Raw genomic sequence first — 17,600 nt, 5'->3', positions numbered from 1 at the left:
ATTACTTGAGATTCTCAAATATGCTGTCACGTCACTTAAAAATTTTTTTTCGTTGCTTTTCAATTGTTCAAAGGTTCGTTGACAATGAATAAAATATACTATGATTGTAATTAAATTAGCGTTTTTATTGATGTGAGATTATATAAAGCAATACAAAAAGATTTCCTAAAAATAATATATTCAAAAATGTAAATCAAAGCTAAATCTAGGTAACACATGTTTTATACTCAAATAGCAGTAATATATTGTTGTTTGTTTATATTTACAAGAAAATTAGTAGTATAAGCCCAAGCATGAATTAAGCAATAATTATAGATTTAAGATTCCCGAACATTATGGTAAATAAATAAAATTTCTAATAAGATTTATTCTTCAATTATATGTATCGAGCAGTATATAAATATACGCATTTATGAACAATTTATATGTAAAAGTATTATTCACATATATTAGTTCTAATATTAAGAACACATGGTTTTATTTCTTATGTAAAAGTGTTAGATATTTTCATTTAAGACTATATAAAATGTATACTTACACATTTTGTGTTCAGTCATAATAAATATTTTCGATAGAATCTATAAAAATCTAAAAATAATCTGCATATATACATATATAATAAAACTGTAAATATTCTTAATTCTTTCTTAATATCATCTAATAATATAATTGAGGAAAAAACTATATTTAACAATCAATATTAATAATCTATCAATTTAATGATATCTATAAAGAAACTTTAGTTTATATTATCTAAATAAAAAAAAATGCAATCATATCAGAAGTCAATAGAGAATAATTTTGAATTAAGATATAATCCTAATATATAATATTTTATGATCTACTTGATATTTCCTTTAAAAAGGCACTATTCAGGTCCCAATATTAATCAGTTAATTGCCATTGGGATCAATTAATCAGAATATAATTTTCTTCATATTACAGAATTTATCTATATATGTGATACAGATAGCGAATTTGCTAAAATAAAAATGTTCATATATTACAGTTTTATAGAAATTATGTTCAACAGAAAAATGAGCTTTGCAACTGTTATAAGATTCTTTAATATGATTTTATCCTTTGTTTCTCACTGGATCTAAATATATAAATTAATCATATTAAAGAATATCTTATAACAATTGCAAGTAGCTTTTTCTGGATTAAGTATATTAGGATTATTAGAAAGATTGATTCTCGAAGGAGAAACAGAAGATATTTAGATTACATTTTGACTATGTCATCTATATGTGCAATCAGTGAATTAATTGACTAAGAAGAAAAGAAACATTTATCAATAGGACCAGCCTATTTGAAATATTTTGAATGATTCTATAGATAATTGTATGATAATGTGATAACTCTGTATTTGATCCTAACGTAAATAAATTTTACATTACACGCACGCACGCACGCACGCGCGCGCACATTATCTCAATGATGAGAGGTAAGGCTGACAAGTCATGCGCTGAACCGGTTGATACAGTCTTCTTTGTACTGGATTGGCGATAACATTACCGACACTGCCATTCTGTTCAAAATTAAAAGAATTGGAATCTCTGGATAAATCATTGATGTCTACTTCTACAGAACGATTATCTTGGAGCGAAGAATCTCTGTTTTCGAGCTGAGACTGCATGACGCTTTCATTTCTCTTGCGGAATTTCGTTGAGTATTTATAAAAGTCTGACATTTCGAAGGGCTTTGTTACTTCCCTATATGGCTGATACTTTCCTGGCTGCACAACTGTGCAATTTTGCGATGAGCCTAACGGCTGTATCGCGTTGTCACAAACATCTAGGGATGGCTTTGATTCGGCCGGTATTTCCAGCACTTTTGGTCTCATTGTAGACTGATCATATCGAAAATGAGATTGTTGTATCGCGTATTGCCGCTTCTCAGATTTGTCCCTTTTGTGACTGTTCATTGGATTCATTGGCATAGGCAATGACTCGCTAATCATTTGATTATCTCTTGCGTTTTTTGTAGTTTTGATACATGTTAGTGGAGGACTTGACTGATAATGTGCATTTTTTCGCGCGATAGCCAGATTATGATCTAAATCTGCATTCGTTTCCATATCTAAAGATGTTTCATACCACTCTTTTTGACGATTCTTACGATTGTTATTAGTAGTGTATTCCGGCACAGGCGCATCCTTACAATTATGTGAATCGTACGAATGACTTGATTGCCAAGTCTCTACACTTCCTAACGACTGTGTGCGCAACAGCATTTTACTATTGATCAATGGTATTTGCTCGGACAATGGTAACAGATGAATGGAATGATGTTGATTTGATAATGTAGTAACATTGCTGCTTGATGTACTTTTATTGTATGCAACGGTGACCATGCGATAACGTGATTGAGTGTCTAAATTTGCCTCACTGATTCTATCGTTGTGTTGAGCGTTTCGGCGTCTGCGATCCAAACTGCCAAATCTATCGGGTTCGTCTATGCTCACCCAATAAATATCATCATTGTGACGCGCCCAATAACCAGACGACAATTGTGCTTCAATTGATGTACTACCACCACTGTGTTGCGAGTTTTTGATGCAGAACGATAATGGTGAGTCGCGATCTCGCCTTTGTAAAAGCAGTTGGGATTGTGCACCATTCTTACAAGTCTGATAATCGGGCAAGCAATGAGATGCGCGAAAATCTCTGTCATAGATTGCTTGACAGCTTTTCCGTATATCCGTGTTATCTAAGCGTTTGTACTCGAAAGAACTTGTATACTGTAGTCTGTGATTCTGCTGTATCTGATCTTGCAATTGCTGTTGCTTTTGCAAATGTTGGAATTGACGATAACGTATTTGACGCTCGTCTTCGGTATAGGTATTCGGCACATAAGGATGATACGTCTTCTCGATATCTTGATAATGGCCGCGAGATTCACCACTTCCATGAGAATACGTGCGTACGCGGTACTGATCGGGTAAAATGTAAATATTATGATTATCATTGTGATCATGCTCCACAATCTTAACGCTCGATTGTTCAACAGGGTTTGCATTGAGATAAGTACTATTGTGATGATTGCAGACATTTGATACAACCAATTGCTTCTCATATTCTTGTCCGGTATAACTATTCAATTTATCTTCTGATCCCAAGGGACTTAAATTAACACCAGGTTCATGAAGTATACTCCTTCCAACAGATTTCGGAGTGATTATGTCATTTCCTATCATGCACACATATACACACAATTAAATTATATATTATAAATTAAAATTTTGTTTGTTTCAAAATTATTTAAAAATTTGTTACTGTAATTTGATTTCATATATAATACCTGTACTATCTAAAGGTGGCCGTGGCTTTTTTATTCTATGTTTTACATTAATATGTGAATGCGATTGCGTATTACAACTTCCTGACGATTGCAGTCGATGTACTTTACCACGAGTCTGTCTAATAAAATTTAGCTCCATCTCTAATTCTTGTAACCTTCGCTGGCTTTGTTGATAAGCAAGTCTATGTTTGCGTCGCGTGGCCTTACTTTCTGTAGGATCATTAATGATAATCAATGCGGTTTCTACAATTCCGAGCTGTACTTGCTTTTCTAACTCTAATTCCGACTCCTCCTAAACATTTAAATAGAATTTCAATAACATACTTATCAATTGCTGTACAATTATGTTACATCAGTTTAAAATAAATGTAAACATCTTACAACATCAGTTGTTTTCAGCTTGTTGATCAATTTTTGTGGATATATAAAGCAAGTGTCTACTTTTCTATGAAAAGATGGCGGACTTTCACCAGGTTCCAGAGGTATGTCCGGTGATAAAATACCTGTTATTTCTGCCTCCTCTATACATAGATTTTTTAATTCATTATTTTTTTGAGCAAGCTTTTCTTGCAAGGCTTCTCTGCGCTGACGTAACCATTGCAGTCTCACAGATAATGTGTCATCTGCCAAGGCTCCTGGCACATTTTCGTTTCCTGCCATCACTAAGCAATTATAAAATAATCTCAATATTATAATTAGTTAAAAGTAAAATTGCTAAAAAATACATCGTATATCAATTAATGATACTTACCCATATTATTAGACAAAATATAAGAGTATAGGCTATAATGTCCTTTACATTTATTCTAATCTAGTGCACTTGGAAAGCATTCTAATAGGCATAATTATGATGCTATTTTATAATTATAATGAGAAGAAAATTTTTTCTTTCATATAAATCAATGTTTTTTTCTTTACAAATAAATTTTGCAGAATTAGTAATAATTAAAAAAGAAAATTCCAGTGAAATTTTCCAATTTTCCAAAATTTTCTATAACAAAAAATGTATTGTTTAACATTAAAACCATTAAAGTAGACAATTTGGCTTCGACATTTAAAATTGATATAATTTCAACAAAGTTTTGTATTGCTTCAGAATTTTTCGAGACTTTTTATTATTTTAAAAGTTTGATTTACAGAAGAAATTTTAATCCATTTCATTCGTATTTATAGATTTTATTTTTATTTTAAACCACTAAAGCTGCCAATATGGCATTCTATGCATATTTTCAAATAATCGTGCAATGTTTCTCAAATTCTCAATGTTAAAAGTTAAATATTAAATATTAAATATTAAGTTAAATGTTAAATATTATTCTATGGTTCTGATATATTTATTGCAATTATTTTCTCTCTATAGTAATGAATTTATTCATCATAACCATGAAGAATAATACATGCAAACGGCGAAACAATCAAATATATGATTATTGAATTGAGTGCAGGTAAACTTTATGTAATTGTGTAATTGATATGGCATTGCAAATTAGAAGAAATATTGAAAATCTTGGCTGACCAATCCAAAGATGTATCTTTCTATGAAAGTCATAAGTCTAGTAAAAAAGCGATAATGAAAGGAATATATGTTGCAATCAAATAATACTTCTGAAAAGATGAGAATGAATCAAGTTAAAGTTCTTCAAAAAGAAAAAAAATTCGAAAAAAGAGAAGAGAATAGAAAAAAAATTTGAATTCTATAATTCCACTAAATATGGAATTGATATGATAGATCAGTTGATAAAAAAGTATAGTGTGAAATCATTTTCTCATCGTTGGCCCATTTCATATATTTTATAACATTTTAGATTTGGCAGCAATAAATGCCTGAATAATAAAATGTAGAAAGAAGTAACAGGGAACAAAATTTTTAGAAAAAAAAATTATTTATCCCAGTTATCCAAAGAACTTGCATGTTCATATATAGGAAAAAGACAAGTAACAAATGTAGCAATTGAACTCCAAGTGCAAAAAATGATGATGAAAAATGTCACATGTGTCAAGTAAAATTACATTGTAAAGTTACAAAGAAAAATCATCAAAATTGGAATGTGCTCAATAACGTGCAATAAACATTTATGTGAAAAATGTAAGGCAAAAATAAACTACATATACAACTACATGTAAACTGTGTAAATCTCTTAATTTTTTTTATTATTGTGAAACACTTGAAAATATGTGAAAATTTTATTTTATATTTTATACTTTTACAAAGAAAATTATATTATTCTTTTTGTTTCGTAGACAGCTTATAAAAGTAGAAAGCTTATATTAAAAATGTAAGAAGTAAACTATGTGTACAAACTATATATTAAACGTTGTTTTTTATTTTTTATATAAAATTTAAATTTTTGTTGAACTGTTTGTAGCATATTATGTCTTTCTTTTTTATATGAATAATCAATGTACAACTTTTCATTGATTTTACTTATAATAATAAAACATTTCTTTTAAACAAAACTTTAAAGAATATTAAATAATTATAAAGTTTATATATTTCTCTGATTGTATTCAATTTTTTGTCTTTTTTATATTATATTATACAGTACAGAATATAAAAAATATATGAATATACAATCTTAAATAATGCAAAGTAATGTTTCACTAACTGAAAAAAAGATAGGAGCCAAATTGGCGGTTCTAGGAGAGTACTCAATCTCAGTAATTCTAGTATTAAAATATATAACAGTACAAATCATTTTCTGCTTGTTTAAAATTTCTTAATATACGGATATAGGAATACATTCCTTATTATTATTATTTTTATGTGAATCTTCTAATTTTCTTAAAAAATATTTATATATTCCAAGTATCTCTAGTTCTAATTCACTTCAATCCTTTTCAAACAAAATCCACTAGCTCTCATCTTATTTATAACTTAGGTTAAATACTTAGGTTAAACATCGCAAAAAATATATTGATTACTTTATCAATTTTAAAGCCAGCCATTTTCGATTGTTTATAAGATCAAACACATGTAAAACAGAGAATTTAGATTCTTATTCATTCTTAAATTCAAACAAAGTATTATAACCAACACTCAACAGTATTCAACGTGAACCGACGCCGAGATGACGAGAGTTCTACTCATTAGTTCCTTTCGAAATTTGAATTTTAGTTACTGAATAATAATAAACACATGACGCTTTCAATACCTAGTTTACACGAGTGACAACGTTCAATATAACGCAACAAAGAAAAACATAATTACAAAGGAACCCCGACATTTGACTCCGAAATTGAATCATACACATACTTTTGTCTCACCCAATATACATTATTCTTATCTCTTTTATTTCCTAAAGATGCATTTTCATGTTGATATTTGAAGCTAACCTATCCATAGTGTGATTTGTATATACTTGATCAGACAAAAGGTTCGATTGAATCATCAGTGGTCTAGTTTCCACCGTGTCTTAATTCGCTCCTCATACGACGTAGAATCAGGGGGTAATCATGTAACTTTACGTGAAATTTTTCACTTTTTATTTTTCACTTTTTACTTTTCATTTTTCACACCTTGGGGTCAATCATGTAACTTTACGTGAAATTTTTCACTTTTCATTTTTCACTTTTTACTTTTCATTTTTCACACCTTGACATTTCACATGAAACTTTTCACGTACAGCGATTATGTATGTAACTTGGATGCGTGGAAAGTGAAATCATGAAACATAGTTTCATAGGTTTTATAGCTAATGAAAATTATTTTATTGATACAGTATTATATACATCTTTTAATAACCAATTATATATGTATTACGTACATTTAATCCTAACGCAGCCCTAATCTTTTCTAATTCCGAAGCATATTTATTAATTCCCTAGATTTCCGCCTTTTCGCCACCAAGGTACATGACGAAAAATTTCACATTTTCACGTTTGAGAGAGTTACATGATCCCGCAAAATCGTACATGATCGTAAGTTCACGTAAAACTTTTCACTTTTCACATTTCCGCCCTAGGGGAAAAGTTACATGATTGACCCCCTTGACATTTCATGTGAAACTTTTCACGTATAGTGATTATGTATGTAGCTTGAATGCGTGGAAAGTGAAAATCATGAAACATAATTTCATAGGTTTTATAGCTAATGAAAATTATTTTATTGGTACAATATTATATACACTTTTAATAACTAATTGTATATGTATTACGTACACTTAATCCTAACGCAGTCCTAATCTTCTCTAATTCCGAAGCATATTTATTAATTCCCTAGATTTGCGTCTTTCCGCCACCAAGGTACATGGCGAAAAAGTTCACGTGAAAAATTTCACATTTTCATGTTTGAGAGAATTACATGATCCCGCAAAATCGTACATGATCGTAACTTCATGTGAAACTTTTCACTTTTCACATTTCCGCTCTAGGGAAAAAGTTACATGATTGACTCCCTGACGAGGGGGCTTCGTCTCCTCGACACCCATTCAGGGAGGTTCGTTCCCCGTACTCCCCTATCATGCGTACAGATTCACAACGCATACTCAGTTTTTCTGCCAGATTCTTTTATTTTGATTGAAATCGCGTCGATTGAGCCTAATTTTATCAAAATCGGAAGTGAAGACCGATATTCTAAATAATTACTGATAGAAAATATCACAGATAATTACTCATTATGTTATTATACATTTATTTCATATTTCGTATGTATTTTCATAGGGATGGGTAGAAATGGGAGTGTCCCGTTTGATCATGTTGCAATTGACCACCAACCACTCATAGCGTTTGAACAGAGGAAAACCTCTAGACACCGGCCGCTGTGAGTGGCTGTAATCAATCGCAATGTGATCAAACGGGACGATCCCATTTCTATAATTTCATACAGAAAGAAGCCTGAGAACGACCACGGTCGCGATTTACCTGTTACCTTATTTTGAAGTGCCAATGTCCACGATCGCGGACATTGAACTACATAGCCATGTCCATGAAATTGGTCGGTAGGTAACACAACTATGTTCACGATTTTGTGATTCTGTTCTGTACTATGTCCACGAAGTGTCGATACAAATCTTCAACTAATGTAAAATATCTGTAACAAATATGTAAAATATAAAAAAATATATAAAATAAATTTATAATATACATACGTTACGTTAATTATTTTTGTCTTTTTCGCGTTTATTCAAATTTTTGAATAGTGTGTTTCATTAACAATTATGTAATAAAAGATCATTATCCGAATATATTTTTAAAACAACCAGTTTTGAAATTAACTCACGGAACAACGATATTCGTTAAACACCGAGTAACAATGGCAATACATCAATATAATGATTTCCTCTTTAACAATATAACTATTACATACAACATTATATATATATTAAAGGTATACTGTTGAGTAGAAAATTATTAATATTAATGTAATATCACTGTTATTTAATGTTTAGCAAATAATAATTCTTACATTTATTTCTGAATAGATTAATTGCTATGTACAGGGTGTTGCATCAACATATTAGGCTGTATGTCGAGTTGCGTGACAGATTTTGCAGGGGCAGGCGCGTTTCAATAGGTAATGACACATATACATGTATCATTATAACTTACCAAACGAGTGAATCGCGCGCCTTTATATCAATAAAATTTGCATCGTTCCAATTATGACTTGGATAATAATTGCTGTGATTATTATAAGAGGAGTCGAAACGGCAATTAAAGATGAAAAATTGAATTTTAAGTGGTGTACGATTTAAGTTAACATGATTAAATTTAAAGTTAAAGTTAACGTGATGAAAAAAACAAACATGACAAAACATTAAAAACATTAAAAACTTTGAAAATATTAAAAATGTTAAAAATATTAAAAACATTGAAAACTTTGAAAATATTAAAAACGTTAAAAACATTTCATAAAAAATGTTCAAAATATCCTCCAGACTCTTCTAAACATAATGCGACTCTCCGCATGAAACTATGTCGCACTGTACTTAGCATAGCAGGTGTTATATTGCGACTTGCTGCTTTAATTTTTTCATCTTTAATTGTCGTTTCGGCTTCCCTTATAATAATCACAGCAATTATTATTCAAGTCCATCATAATTGGAACGATGCAAATTTTATTGATATAGAGACGATCCACTCGCTCGGTAAATTATGATAATACATGTATATGCTGTCATTGAATCGCATTTGCCTCTGCAAAATCTGTAACGCAACCCGATTTACTGCCTAATATGTTAATGCAACACCCTGTACGCACGCGTTCACGCACCACGCATGCATCCATGTGTGAACAGTTGAGAAATTTCATTCTCGCAATTTATCTATTCAAAAATAAACATAAGATTGTTAACATTAAGTAAGGTCATATCAATACATTATATTACACTACAATCATATTATACGTAATATAAGATCAAAAAATTTAGTTAAACATAAATTCTATTTATGGCAAATATTTATTAATATTTTTACAAATTACACAAAAAAGTTAAAACCGATGTTAATTCCGTGAATTTTAATAACTTATTTCCCTATAGAAATTTAATGCCGTTAAATGATTAATTACTTATTTTGTCTATTAAAAGTATTCTTCAATGTATTTAACTATTCGAAATAAGTAATTTTCAATATTAAAATGAATAATATTAAATTGAACTTCTGTAAGTGGATTATTAACCATTTCATTAAAAGACTTATGATTACATTGTAATTATAATTATATCATCTTGTTAAATCATATTAGAATAAGATGAATACTTAAAATTGTTTAGTAAATCTAAAGAAATAGGTAAAATTTTCGCATAAGAAATATAAATATAAATATGTAAATGTCTAAATAAATTAAAAATTTGACGAGAAATTGTACTCTTTAATATAACAGGTTTATATTTAAAAAAAATCATTAAAAGAAGTTATATGATAATTATACATTTTTATTGTATATGATAATTTTACATTTTTTTTTTAAATTATGTTATTATGACATTGCCATTACATTACGAAATTCATCAAACAAATTATCGACCACTGTAAATTTTTGTAAAATCAATATTGAAAAGAAAAAAGAGAATTGTTCTAAATAAGAAAATTGATTTATTTAAACATTTATTTTTTCAAATTTTTATATTTAGACATTTATATATATTTCTTATGCGAAAATTTTACCTATTTCTTTAGACTTACTAAACAATTTTAAGTATTCAACTTATTCTAATATGATTTAACAAGATGATATAATTATAATTACAATGTAATCATAATTCTTTTAATGAAATGATTAATAATCCACTTATGGAAGTTCAATTTAATATTATTCATTTTAATATTGAAAATTACTTATTTCGAGTTAAATACGTTGAAGAATACTTTTAATAGACAAAATAATTAATCATTTAACGGCATTAAATTTCTATAGGGAAATAAGTTATTAAAATTCACGAAATTAACATCGATTTTAACTTTTTTGTAATTTATAAAAGTATTAATAAATATTTGCCATAAATAGAATTTATGTTTAACTAAATTCTTTGATCTTATATTACGTATAATATGATTGTAGTGTAATATAATGTATTGATATGCCCTTACTTAGTATTAACAATCTTATGTTTATTTTTGAATAGATAAATTGCAAGAATGAAATTTCTCAACTGTTCGCACATGGATGCATGCGTGAACGCGTGCGATCTACTGCCTAATATGTTAATGCACCCTGTACCATAGCAATTAATCTATTCAGAAATAAATGTAAGGATTATTATTTGCTAAACATTAAGTAACAGTAATATCACATTAATATTAATAATTTTCTACTCAACAGTATACCTCTAATATATATATAATGTTATACGTAATAGTTATATTGTTAAAGAGGAAATCATTATATTGATGTATTGCCATTGTTACTCGGTGTTTAACGAATATCGTTGTTTCCGTGGGTTAATTTCAAAACTGATTGTTTTAACATATATAGTCGTGTACCTACCGACCAATTTCATGGACATAGCTATGTAGTTCAATGTCTATGATCGTGGACATTGGCGCTTAAAATAAGGTAACAGGTAAATCGTGACCGTGGTCGTTCTCAGGTTTCTGTCTGGCACAGGTATAAGCAATCTATAGCGAATTCCATTCACTACATTACCAAGTTAGTGCACATTAAGGGTGGGCAGGAGTGACTAGTTAACTCCGACTTGATCTAAAATGATTATCTATTCCTTATTTACAGTGCAGATATGTATCTGTACTCAATTATATTTTCTTATAGAAACGTTTTGTCATGAAACTTTGTTAAGATAATTTCTTTTACAATTACGAAGCTACCTACAGAGTCAATTTTGCAATTTAGCTCTTAAATAATTAAAATAAATGTAACTATCTATTCCTTATTTACAGTGCAGATATATATTTGAGTCCATATATTATCTCGAAGCAATATTCTGCCATGAGTATTTTTTATAAAATTATGATTCTTGCTACAGAGTCGGTTTTGCAATTTGGCTCTTAAAAAAAAATTTACAATAGATGAAAATATTTGCATCTTATTGTCCTCTAGTGCAATCTATTTACGCATAAATGAATTATTTATTTTCACACATCTTACAAAAATCGTTCTGTAGCTTTCGTCAAGCAAATATTCTGATTATAAATATCATAATCATATAACTTTTCTCGCAGCATTTTGACCGTAATATGAATGAAAAGGAATTTATTTTGATAGAGGTCTCCATAGTCTCTCTTGCCGATCCTTAAGGCCATTGCACGTAAAAAAATTTTAATCGCAATCGTAAGATCATAAGCAAATTGAACAATCAGAATCAATTATTCTCCTTACAGTCTAAAAATAATCGATTGTAGTTGCTCAATTCGCTTACCTTACAATTACCACTAAAATTTTTTCACGTGCAATGGCCTTTAAAGACTGCTACATATAAAATAATCTAAATGTAGCATAATATCTTCCTTAATAATGAAATTATTAATAGTATTTATTTCTTATTAATTCATATTCAATTAAATAATGACAAATTCATTGTTGACTATATAATTATTTTGAAGTGTTTATGTATTTTTACATTTCAATAATTTCATGTATATCAGCATTTAGTATGCACTAGCCCAGTGTAGTGCAGTGAATGGAATTCGCTACTAGTATGATATAAAAGTTTGGGGGACTGTAAGACTTCCTTAAATTTTGTTTTTATACATGTTATACATTATTTGATTTTTGCCATATAGGCTTCTGATTTAAAAATCTGCTACCAGCTTTAAAAATCATTGCACGTGAAAAAATCTTAATGATAATCGTAAGATTGTGAGCGAATTGACCAACTACAATCGATTATTTTTAGACTGTAAGGAAAATAATTGATTCTGGTTGGTCAATTTGTTTACAATCTTACGATTACGATTAAAATTGTTTCATGTGCAATGGCCTTAAGAACTCTAATAAAAGAAAAAGTTATTATAAGATAGTGAAAGTAGTGTATATAGGTTATGACTTTTTATAATTTCCTAAGATTATTGGCTGTGTTCAACAGAAAAAAACAGTTTTGTAAAATGCTTTTGTAAAGTTCTTCTATGTTCTTCTAAGTTTCTTCTAAATATGAGTGATTTATACATTTAGATCCATGAGGAACTAAGAGCAAAAACCAATTATATCAAAAATTTTGACAGTTGCAAATTTGCTTTCTTTGCTGAACGCAGCCATTGCTTTAGAATAAATAAAAGATTTATTCTTTTGGCTGAACTGGTTGTACTAATTTACAGTTTATCTTTCTTTCATTATACTGGAAGAAGAAAGATAAACTCTGAACTAGTGCAACTAATTTAGCTAAAAAGAATAGATCTAAATAACTATTTTTCTCAACAAATATTAAAAAAAATAAGTATTGAAAAATGTTTTTAAAATTTTGAATATGTATGAAAGTATTAGAAAAGTAAAAAGTGAATAATATATATATTTTTTAATATATTACATTAAATTTTCATAAAAAGGTTTTATTTGTTGGTTAAATATTATATAAATATCTTATAGGAAGTTCTTCAAATTAATTGTGAGTAATTCACATTAATTTGGAATTATGGCAGATCGTTTGACACAATTACAAGACACCATAAATCAGGTAATGCAATTTTTTTTTGTTTATTACTTTATTTATTATCCAAACATTTTAGCCAAACATGTTTTAACAAACTTAAATATCAATTATATAGCAAGCAGAGCATTTCTGTAACAGTGTTGGTATTCTACAACAGTATTCTACACCTAGTAAATTTCCTGGTTTTGATCGCATTGGTACTCCACAGCCGCATCAATCTCAAGAAGGTTTTTTTTTTATATGTTTTAATATACATTGATGTAAATTGCTACATTAAACATGATATATGTTGATGATAAGTCATAGTTACTCATTTTAGATTATGCTGCTTTATTTGCCAATCTCATTGCAAGATGTGCTAAAGATATAGATACATTAATAGAGAGCTTGCCAAGTGAAGAGTCATCACAAGAGCTGCAAGTTGCCAGTCTCAGTCGACTCGAACAGGAGAATCAACAGGCTGGTGAACAACTGGAAGAAGTGGTGAAACAAGGTGAAACGCTCCTCCAACGAATTCAAGTGGCTCTACAAGATATTGCACAGAGTCAATTAGATATGCAAAATCCTATATTGACAACTGTGATCAATATGAATCTTGGTAATTCTAATATAAAACAAGAGAATTTGAGTTCTATAAATGCTGTGCCTTCTAATAATACACATCAACTATCGGATCCTTCATCTAATTCATTGAATCAATGACGTATTTACGATTTATTATAATTATATAATAAGGATGTAATTTTTGTAACTTATAGAAAGTTAAATTGATATTAATTTTATGTTTAAAAGATGATTAAGATTACTATTTAATTATTAAACTTGTAAGTTCTCTTTTTGTTATAAAAAATTTTGTTAGATAAAATAATAGTTTATGCACAGTATTTTAGTATAATTGTATTTATAATAGAAATAAGTTTGATAATATATTTGGAATTTAAAAATATTGAAATTACTTAGATTTATTAAAATGAAAGAAAATCAAACAATTTTTTATTTAAGAATAAAGTAATTTTATTACAGTAAACTTATGAGATTATATATTAACCAAAAATTTTATATTTAAAAAAATAATTCGAGCTTTTTATAATATATGTTAATTATTCATGTAATTTCGGAAAAAGACTTTATAGTAGCTATTTTAGCCTTAAGAAGGAACCTCCACCTTTGGCACCCAAAAATCAATTCTAACTTTGTGAATCTTTGGGAAAAAATGAATAATTTGATTGAAAAACTAATTTGAGAGTTTTATTATACATCTTTTCTAGTGTAAAAAATGTTTTCATCTCATTTGAACGACAAAATGGTGGCTACCTGATCCAATTGTGGGAACACTTTTCATGAAACGGACTCGGTGTACATGATTTCGGCAAAACGGTTCAACCTATAGGTCTGTCCTTTTTAGCTGAACTGGCTGCACTAGTTCAAAGTTTATCTTTCTTCTTCCAATATAAGAAAGAAAGATAAACTGTGAACTAATAGCCACAGCCAGTTTAGCAAAAAGAATAGACCTTATGCAAATTAAAAAAAATCGTTTATACTGTTATGATTATCGTCTGACGTAGGATTTTTTAAAATATTGATTTCTCCCCTAATAATACATGATATCATTCAAACATTCTATACTCGTACTGAAAGTACTGTATACGTACTATTGCCTAATATACCATATACCAAATTCATATGACATCTTGATGGTATATCATTTCTTGTATATTCTTAAGCTCGTCTTCAGAATATCAAATATATCCTAGTAGCACATGGTATCATACGAATATTCTGTATTTATATTGAACGTACTCTATGATCATACCGAATATACTACGATTATTCGCATAAAATCTGTGTAGAATATCATTTGTCATATCCCAAGTAGCAAGATGTCATTATGATTTAAGGTCATTTTTCGTCATTCGACATCAGTACTAAAAAACGACGTAAAATAAATGTAACATTCGTCATAAAATATTATCATAAATATATTGTCATTTAATCGTCATTTTTAAGTCATTTTTAATGAATAAATAATGAAATATTATTATTAATTACTATCTTTTTTAATTCAACTATAATATATAAATAAGAAAAATATTTCTCATATTTATTACAATTATTGACAAATTCATAAACAAATAAATAAAATATATTCAACAATTTATAAACAATTTTCATAATAAAAATGATTTTCATTAAACATAATATAAGTTCACGGTTCTATGTATGTAATTACATTATCTACAAGAATTACATATGCAATCGAGATTTTAAAATTGAGACTATTTATATGACAATATAGTAACATTCATTAATCAGATCTATCATATTTTATGTCAAAATTCTGTGTTCATCTATATCATCATTTCAGTTGCAGGTTTCATCTCATTACAGAAGTTAAGCGGCATCGAACAGAATCCTAAGTAGAATGGGTGACCATTTTAAAAACAATGATACAAGATAAAAAATGTTTTACTTTCACTCATTTTTTTCATTTTTTTCACTTATTTTTTTGTAAAAGTGTCACATATATTACAGATTTTAACGATCTATATGGCTCTCTGGGATACCCTTATGCATGTCCTACATGACATGTAGGGCATGATGATATACTGTTTTTAAACCATTTTTAATCTATGGCCATACTGCGAGATATTCTCCAGTACATATTACGGATTAGATTAGTGAATGGTAGTAACATTCTAAGTATATTCCACAGTATATCATAGTACGTATTTCGAATGTTCGGAAAATATCTCAAATATACTTGTATGATATCCCGTGGAACATTCTCAGAAGATAAACGAGTGCTATTAGGGTCTTGAAATGATAATAAAAAAAAGTTGCAATTTTTTTGAAAAAAAAAGTTGCAATTTTTTTGAAAAAAAAAATTGTCTGTAATTGTTGATTTAAAAAGAAACTATAGAATATTTTGCATGTCTTATGTCCCTAATAACACATGATATCATTCGAATATTCTACACTCGTACTGAAAGTACTGTGGTCATATGTGTTATTATCTAATATACTAGAGAACATATTCATATGACATCTTGATGGTATATCATTTCTCATATATTTTTAAACCAATCTTCAGAATATACCGAATATACTTTAACAGTATATGATATCATATGAATATTTTGTATTTATACTGAATATTATGACGATGTTTCGAAGTCATTTTCCGTCATTCGACATCAGTGTACTAAATAATGACGTAAAATAAACGTAATCTTTGTTACGAAATATTATTCATAAATAGATCATTTAATTTAAATTAATTTAATTTAATTAATTATTCATAAATAGATCATTTAATCGTCATTTTTAAGTCATTTTTAATGAATACATAATAAAATAACATTATTAATTATTATCTTTCTTAATTAACTATAATATATAAATAAAAAAAAATATTTGCCATATTTAATACAATTATTAACAAATTCATAAAAAAGTAAACAAAATATATACAACAACCCTAATACACATCATTTAAATACTCTACACTCGTACTGAAAATACTGTGGTCATACTATTGCCTAATATACCAGAGAACATTCATATGATTCATCTTGATGATATAATATAACATTTCTCGTATTCTTAAGCTCATCTTCAGAATATACCGAATATACCCTAACAGTGATATCATATGAATATTCTGTATTTATACTGAATGTACTGTAAGAAATAGATGACCGTAAGCGGTCATGAAGAATTCGGATTATAAACAGCTAACTTACAGAGGAGCCGTCGTGGTCGTGCAGACTAAGTGTTTTGGTAGTAAGCGAGGGATCCCGCGTTCAAATCCAGTCGGTCTCCGTTTATTTTTCCGAATTTAATAATAAATATCTTTCAATTTTGATGGCATATCATTTCTTGTATATTCTTAAGCTCATCTTCAGAATATACTGAATATACCTTTGCAACACATGATATCATACGAATATTCTGTATTTATATTGAACGATTATTCGTATAAAATCTATATATCCCAAGTAGCAAAATAACGTCATTATGACGATGATTTAAGATCATTTTCCAGTCTACTAAAAAACGACATAAAATAAACGTAACATTTGTCATGAAATATTGTCGTAAATATATTGTCATTTAATCGTCATTTTTAAGTCGTTTTTAATGAATAAATAATGAAACCCGTATGGAAAGGAACTATTGAGAACTATTGAGAAATATAACTATTCAGAAAATTATTGAAATTTTGTACTATTATGGGATATGGGATTACTATTG

General features: G+C 28.4%; 2 protein-coding genes across 17 annotated transcripts; one reads left to right on the top strand and one right to left on the bottom strand.

Annotated features, from left to right (window-relative positions):
• Window positions 1-104: 104 nt before the first annotated feature.
• On the bottom strand, window positions 105-6,854 carry sstn (stepping stone). 10 transcript variants are annotated; one of them, XM_089081357.1, is made up of 5 exons: window positions 6,226-6,854; window positions 4,055-4,294; window positions 3,685-3,965; window positions 3,304-3,595; window positions 105-3,192 (listed from the first exon to the last, which is right to left on the bottom strand). In XM_089081357.1, exons 2-5 carry the CDS (start codon window positions 4,056-4,058, stop codon window positions 1,430-1,432), a joined length of 2,340 nt encoding a protein of 779 aa, XP_088937483.1. In that variant the 5' UTR covers window positions 4,059-4,294; window positions 6,226-6,854; the 3' UTR covers window positions 105-1,429. The 10 variants fall into 10 exon arrangements, with proteins under 10 accessions (XP_088937483.1, XP_088937484.1, XP_088937485.1 ...); XM_089081358.1 differs by having other exon boundaries at window positions 6,339-6,854; XM_089081359.1 differs by having other exon boundaries at window positions 6,346-6,854.
• Window positions 6,855-11,369: 4,515 nt separating this feature from the next.
• Window positions 11,370-14,584, top strand: MED21 (mediator complex subunit 21). 7 transcript variants are annotated; one of them, XM_089080808.1, is made up of 4 exons: window positions 11,370-11,392; window positions 13,283-13,370; window positions 13,462-13,573; window positions 13,666-14,584. In XM_089080808.1, exons 2-4 carry the CDS (start codon window positions 13,329-13,331, stop codon window positions 14,046-14,048), a joined length of 537 nt encoding a protein of 178 aa, XP_088936934.1. In that variant the 5' UTR covers window positions 11,370-11,392; window positions 13,283-13,328; the 3' UTR covers window positions 14,049-14,584. The 7 variants fall into 7 exon arrangements, with proteins under 7 accessions (XP_088936934.1, XP_011633913.2, XP_088936932.1 ...); XM_011635611.3 differs by lacking the exon at window positions 11,370-11,392 and adding an exon at window positions 12,276-12,421; XM_089080806.1 differs by lacking the exon at window positions 11,370-11,392 and adding an exon at window positions 12,381-12,520.
• The last annotated feature ends 3,016 nt before the right edge of the window (window positions 14,585-17,600 follow it).

The sequence above is a fragment of the Pogonomyrmex barbatus genome, unplaced genomic scaffold, assembly GCF_055798465.1.
Source record: "Pogonomyrmex barbatus isolate J1 unplaced genomic scaffold, ASM5579846v1 scaffold4, whole genome shotgun sequence".
In the NCBI taxonomy this organism is placed as follows: Eukaryota; Metazoa; Arthropoda; class Insecta; order Hymenoptera; family Formicidae; genus Pogonomyrmex; species Pogonomyrmex barbatus.
This window is presented reverse-complemented; position numbering and strand designations above follow the sequence as displayed.

Bases quoted from the DNA above. Each gene is read 5' to 3' on its own strand.
- sstn (XM_011635593.3), bottom strand. From the start codon at position 6,391: ATGAGTAGAACTCTCGTCATCTCGGCGTCGGTTCACGTTGAATACT. The intron at 3,966-6,345 runs GTTGAGTGTTGG...ATAATTGCTTAG, and splicing joins GTCGGTTCACGTTGAATACT to TGATGGCAGGAAACGAAAAT. The intron at 3,193-3,303 runs GTATTATATATG...TGTGCATGATAG, and splicing joins GCCACCTTTAGATAGTACAG to GAAATGACATAATCACTCCG.
- MED21 (XM_089080808.1), top strand. From the start codon at position 13,329: ATGGCAGATCGTTTGACACAATTACAAGACACCATAAATCAG. The intron at 13,371-13,461 runs GTAATGCAATTT...TCAATTATATAG, and splicing joins TACAAGACACCATAAATCAG to CAAGCAGAGCATTTCTGTAA. The intron at 13,574-13,665 runs GTTTTTTTTTTA...TACTCATTTTAG, and splicing joins GCCGCATCAATCTCAAGAAG to ATTATGCTGCTTTATTTGCC.